This window comes from Phaseolus vulgaris, chromosome 8, assembly GCF_000499845.2.
Source record: "Phaseolus vulgaris cultivar G19833 chromosome 8, P. vulgaris v2.0, whole genome shotgun sequence".
Lineage (NCBI taxonomy): Eukaryota > Viridiplantae > Streptophyta > Magnoliopsida > Fabales > Fabaceae > Phaseolus > Phaseolus vulgaris.
In genome coordinates this window covers 51,739,204-51,745,782 of record NC_023752.2, presented here as the reverse complement: position 1 = coordinate 51,745,782, position 6,579 = coordinate 51,739,204, and the positions used below count along the sequence as shown (strand labels likewise).

The following is a 6,579-nucleotide window of genomic DNA, read 5'->3' as shown; positions in this document are numbered from 1 at the left end:
ATAAGTTTGATCCGTGTAAATTTCTCCAACTTTAATAGAGACCAAACCAGGTTGGATATATTAATTTCTTCTACTTTGTCTTTTTAAACCCAATCTTTATCCACTCTTTTCTTTAGTAGGATGGCCTGCTTCTTCTTTTGTTTATCATACTTAATGAATTATACAAAATATAAATTTTAAAATGTTAAAAATAAGGCGTAGGAAAAATTGTAATATAAACGTTTACAATTTTTAAAATAGGTCATTAAAAAAGAAATGAATAAATTAACCATACCTAATAATGATTGAATACGAATATAAAATCTGAAGGGTGCACCATAGATTTGTTTAATTAATTTTAACTATCAATTTATGCAATGACAACAATTTTTTAATTACTAAATGTTCTTTAACTTCTGAGTGCGCCAACCTTTTTTCACTTTATTATTCGTTGTCTTTCTTTCTTTCTTTCTTTATTATGTTCACAAATTAATTAAATGAATAAACATTATTAATTTGATCCACAGCTTTAGGTTATTTGTCTTGTCAATTTTCTGCTTAATACTTCTCCATTATTTAATTTTGAAATAGTTTTTTCCTTTTAAAAAAAATATTAATTTTTTGTTATGCTCAGATGTCTCAGTGAGTTTTGTCTCCATAAAATTACATGTTAGTACTTTTAGATTTAAGATTTTTATAAATTATATAGCCTCTACCAATAATTTGGTTGTTGATCTGAAATTTTTTGTGATCAGTTTCAATCCTTATAAAATCATGATTTTTTTTATTTATTTTAGTCATTGGAAAAAAAATTTAAACCCTAAAATGATAAAAGTTTTTTTTTTTATAATTATTGAAATATTCTATTTTTTAAATTGTTCAGGACCGTATTGAAAAAAAAAATAGAGACCAAAAGTTTTCGTGAAATTTTATAGAAATTAAAATATAAAAATATTTTATTTTATGAAGACAAAAGCATATTGCTGCCATCAATAAGCTTGAAAATGTATAATATTGTTTGCAAGCCTATCACATTGTGAAACACTATATACATTTGATACTTCTCATTATTTATATTTTTTTTCATATTACTTATCATTTTTTTCCAAGATGAGGCATGATATGTCAAGTAAACATTATTTTTTTCTTAGTCATATTATTTCTTTCAAATTAATGTTAAATTTAGTCACTAATAGTCCTTGAACTTCTAGGATTATTTTTTAATCACTAAAATAAACCACTTTCAATTTGGTCTCTACAATAAAGACACTTACTTATAATAAAAACTTTGTGGATTCCATGAACCCTAAAAAACGTCAAAATGTTATTTTCTTTTTCTTATATTTTAGAGACTACTAAGATTAACCATTTACTTGAATTAGGAGAGAATTAAGGATACATGCATTGTTCATATATTAAGACAATTGGTATCATAGCAGTAACATTAAGCAGTAAAAAAGTCTAGATTTGTTATCTACAACTTAAACAATATTAATAGCTAGTTAGCAACTCTATATATCAATCTTGAATTTTGTGGAGCTAAAACAGTGATGTTAACTGAAGCTACAGCATAAGTTTCCACTCAGGGTTTTCTAACTTTGTTTCTTCTCTATTCTTAACTCCCCAACCATCCCATTGAAATGGAAATCTGAGACTAACCCAAGTTAGATATCATCATCATGTAGAAACATATTCTCTCTAATTGTTTAAAATTTGTTAAACACTATACAACTTATAGTTTTAAAAAATGTAACCATTAGTAGAGTTTGTTCAATTCAACAGAGTGTTGGTAACATTCTCTCATCGTCTGAGGTATTTCATTCCTCTGGCATCATCTTTAATGATACTGCAAAGGGTAGGTGGAAAATCAACAGGCCACAAAACCACATCGTTTCCCCAAACAACCATCTTAGAAAGATGATCTGCTGCTCTATTAGTTTCACGCCATGAGTGAGAAATTTGATATTTATCAAACTTCTTTAATAGTTTCCAGATTTGTTTCAAATAGCCATAAGCTTTTGGACAATGTTGTTTTCTATTAACTGTCTTCACAACACTCATGGAGTCTGATTCCACCCATATTGCTTTAATCCCAAGGCCCCCGCAAAGAACAAGGCCTCTCCAAATGGCCCACAGCTCAACCAAGAAAACATCTCCTTGAGGAACTTTAGAGACGAAACCACACATTGGTTCGCCCCTATAATCACGAAGCAGCCCTCCAAAACTGGCAACGTCTCTATTAATAGAACCATCAGTATTTAATTTTGTCCATCCAAACTCTGGCTTTGTCCATTCACACCATCTTACGGATCTGGAAACTGGATTGAGAATGTTAGCAATTTTGTTGAGATTCCTTATTAGAACCATCCCTTTGATTCTTTTCTGAGTAGAGGATAACAGGTACGTGCTATTTGTTTCATGGCACTCTACTCTAAGCTCTTTTTCCTTATCCTTGTGTTTCTTCCCTTTGAGATGTTCCCTTAAGCAATTTTCACTGGTAGTACTAACCTGACACAAAGCACAGCTCCATTCCTTCTGGACTAGCTTTTTACTAGTTAGTCTTGTATAACTGCTTCCAGTCATGTCACAACCTGCACTATCATCCTGACGCAAACAATTTTGTTAAAGGAAATCTACATTAATGCCTATTGAGACAATGACACATTAGAGTTAGAGTAAATGAAAATCTGATAAGGAATGAATAGGAAGCAGACACCTCCTTGTAGACGATGAAAACTTGTACATAAGTAAATATGCAACATAATTACAAGTGAAAATTCACCATGGCATTTGCATATTTGGAGTTAAGAGATAAACTGAGAAATTAAAAGTAGCAAAAAAAAAGGCTAAAAACTTAATATTATCAGATGGGTTGTCAGTAATTTGCTGCAATGCTTGAAACCAATACCTGATATGCTTCAAGTTTTTTTTCTTGTATTTGACTTGGCGTAATTGTCTGATCAGAGAAATCGACAAGTTCCTTTCCCTGTATTTGGCTTGTCGTAATTGTCTGGTCAGAGACATCAAAGAGTTTACCATCCTCATCTGATTCGACATGTGTGCCCTTCTCACTGAAGATGTTTGATGTCTTTGTAAATAGCCTCCAAGGACAGTATGGTCTAATTAAGAATTTGTACACACATGGTGCTGCACCAACATAAGGTATCAACAGCAAGATAGTTGCTATGGATTTCAGATGAGGCCACCATGGGGGGCTGTAAAAACAAGCAAATTAAAAAATGGTAGTAGAAAACCAAAAGATCAGGATATATTCAAATATTAGTGCAAGTTATGTTTGGTTCCATGCAGCAGACAGTGATTGTAGGAGGATGAACTCTTACTATATTTTCTTTCTTTCCCAACTCTACATTCAAAACTGACGAATAAGCGAAGAGATTAACTTTTAATTTGAGCTCTGGAGACATACGTTGAATAGTAAGAATAAAACAAAGTATGCACATTGCAATAACTTGGAAGGTAAAAATTGGAAAAGATGCCATACCAAGAGTTTACAAGTTTGGGATCAAGACTGCAAAATAATGGTAAAACTGATGAAGATGTCATCTGATACAAGCTGAGTGGTTAAAATGGACAAAAAACTAGGAATTATTTGAGATCACAAAGTACCTACGAAGCTTAAAGGAAAGTTTTAGACCTGTTGTACTCTATGGAAGTGATTGTGATCATATTGCTCAATGACCACTTGTACTCTATAGAAGTGAGTGTTATCACATTGCTCTATCACTTGTTATATACTCTATGGAAGAGAATGTTGGAGTTTAAAGCCACAAAGAGGAAACTATGGAATGACAGTATAAGAGTTAAGAAAAAATGACAAAAAATTGATTAAGGTGGTTTGAATTAAAATTATCGGTGTGCATGAACAATTAGGCGAGTTTAATGATTAATGTAAACTAAATACACTTTAGATTTTCTCAAATTATCAATTAAATTCTCAGCAGAAAAAAAGTACCAGTTCAATAACACTGAAAGTTCCCTTTCCATGATCATTGACAAGGAAAACAGAACCCAAAAAGCAAGGCATCGCTGGTTGCTGGAACGGGAGTCACTCTCCATTGCACGAACAGAAACAAACCTGAAAAAAAAATAAAAATTAGGAACACATACATCTCTTATACTTTCAGAAAAGGCTATTTTTTTTTACCAAGAAAACACATTCAATTTGATTTTTTCATTCGGGAGTTCGAAAGAGAACAGTGAATGCTAGAGGGTAATGTAATTTAATTTAACAACAAAATGGGGTATTTTCTTTACTATCATCATATTTACGAGTACTGATAGCAGCTACTTACAATGGACAAAGAAAGCTAAACGGAGGCCTGCACGTGCAAGAAAAACAAAACAGACACAAACGTAAGACAATAAGAACTAAGAAAAGTGAAACAGAAGGGTTAGATTTGGTTGATCATAGCTAAATTTTGAAATAACTGGTAATGAAGAAAAGAGAAAGAGTTGGATTTACCATGAAAGGAGGGTGAATGAGTTGGTTAAGAGAGTGTAAAATGCTTCTTCCCAACCCATTGTTCGTTAATTTCAATCTCTATTCTTTTCTTCTTCAACCCAAATTCAACAAAGAAAGAACTTTATGGGGAAGCAACAACTTCCAACGTAGTTCAGAAGGTGAAGACCAAAAGTCAATTTAATCACTGCTCTTTTTCTACCTTCTATCTCTCTTTGTTTCCACATAAACCAATGAAAAAAAAACAAAGAGGAAGGAAAAGACACGAAAAAATTAAAAATAATCTTTTAAATATCTTCTTGCTATAATATAATTATATAAAAAATATATTGATTATTTATACTTTTTATTATACTGTAAATAATTTTACTTTACTTTTTTTTTCTTCTTTTCTGCTTTTTCATTTTCTGATTCGAATCCAAAAATGATTAGTTCCTTAACAAAGCAACTTTGTTTACAAATGTTGTGTGGCATGCGTGGCTGAAACCAATCCAATTATCGCAATTTTTATTAAAAACAGATTTACCAATTAGATTTGCGTCTTTTGCTTTTTCAATGAAAAATGGTGTCGCTTTATCTTCAACAACACAATATCCTTCACTATTTTTCTTATCAATATATATATATATATATATATATATAACTTTGAAAAGATTCTATTGATGCAATCAATTTAATATTATATATATATATATATATATATAGTTTATTAATTTTATTCTTAAATATCGCTTTAATTAGCTAAATATCTATAAATTTCTTGTCTGTAATTACTATTTTTCATTGAATATATTTTAATGAATATGTAAATAATAATATACTCTACTTATATACACACATAACAATTAATCGAGTATTTTATACTCTTAATTATAGATTATCTTAAATTTAACAATATATGTATAACATCGATATTCTAATTATTATCTTTCTTGAAATATATTTTAAGAGACTAAAAAGATAAATTTGAAAACAACTATTAATATATCATTCAATGTTATTGTCTAGTATTTATATATTTATGTATCAATAAAATATTTAAGATTTAAATAAAATTAAATAATAAATATTATCTTTTTTTAAAACTAAATATTGGTAACACAAATTAATATTATTATTATTTTTATTTACTATTATTATTATTACTTGTTCTAATCTAGATTATTACTTGTTCTAATCTGGATTGAGCGAAAATCGTCCAAAGTGAATTTGGGAAAGCTGAGCTAAGTGTTGACTTGGATCTTCTAAAGGGTGATTGTCGAGAAATATTAAATGAGGGTCCATCTGTAGAAGATTCTTCCATATTCAAGTTATAAGATAGTAAAAGTTAGATATTTTTTTACAAATATTAATATGAGTAATAAAAGAGAGAATTAAAAACATATGTCATAATTCTTGAACCTATTTGGGATGAATTGTCACATCAAAATGTGCTCAAATAAGGATGTATCAAAATGAGAAAAGATCCAAACATTAGTGCAAAAAGGGGGTTTGACATTGTGTATACACACCAGTTTAAATGGAATCATCATCTAAAAAACGTGATGATAATTTTGTGAATAAAAACAACATATAGGCGACAATTATAATTACAATTGTCGCCTATTTGAAAATAGAGGACATAAGCGACGATTTTAGTGGGCAACCGTCACCTATTTTGCTCAATATAGACTATGGTTTTGCAACAACCATCGCCTATACCTAATTATTCCATATAGACTACGGTTATTAGCTCAAAACTATAGTCCATATGGCCTTTTTATTTTTTCCTGCAAGTCTTTTCTCCTTCACTTCTTTGTTGTTCCAATTGCTCTCTTCTCTACGCCTTCTCTTTGTTTCTGTTACTTGCAGTATGCTTTCCTCATTGTGTTTATGTTGTTTTTAATACTTCATGTGTTTTTTTCATTCATTTTTCTCCGTTTTCAATGTAGAACAATTTGGATTGTGGAGTTCGAAACTACTCGTCTTCTCCTCGATGTCGCAGTTGTGTGTCACCTCTTCAACTCCTCCACAACCTTTACTCCCTTACTAGTTTAGTAGTTTTAGTATTTTTTTTTAAATTTTGTCATTATTATTTGTAATGAATTATTAGTTAGATTAGTAATGTAATTTTTATTTAG

At 30.0% G+C, this 6,579-nt stretch overlaps 1 protein-coding gene across 2 annotated transcripts; it reads right to left on the bottom strand.

Annotated features, from left to right (window-relative positions):
* Positions 1-1,460: 1,460 nt before the first annotated feature.
* LOC137826442 (uncharacterized) lies at positions 1,461-4,704 on the bottom strand. 2 transcript variants are annotated; one of them, XM_068632398.1, is made up of 5 exons: positions 4,463-4,704; positions 4,293-4,319; positions 3,953-4,075; positions 2,888-3,194; positions 1,461-2,583 (listed from the first exon to the last, which is right to left on the bottom strand). In XM_068632398.1, the coding sequence occupies exons 1-5, from the start codon at positions 4,519-4,521 to the stop codon at positions 1,780-1,782; spliced, it is 1,320 nt and encodes a 439-aa protein (XP_068488499.1). In that variant the 5' UTR covers positions 4,522-4,704; the 3' UTR covers positions 1,461-1,779. The 2 variants fall into 2 exon arrangements, with proteins under 2 accessions (XP_068488499.1, XP_068488500.1); XM_068632399.1 differs by lacking the exon at positions 4,293-4,319 and having other exon boundaries at positions 4,463-4,660.
* Between the last annotated feature and the right edge of the window lie 1,875 nt (positions 4,705-6,579).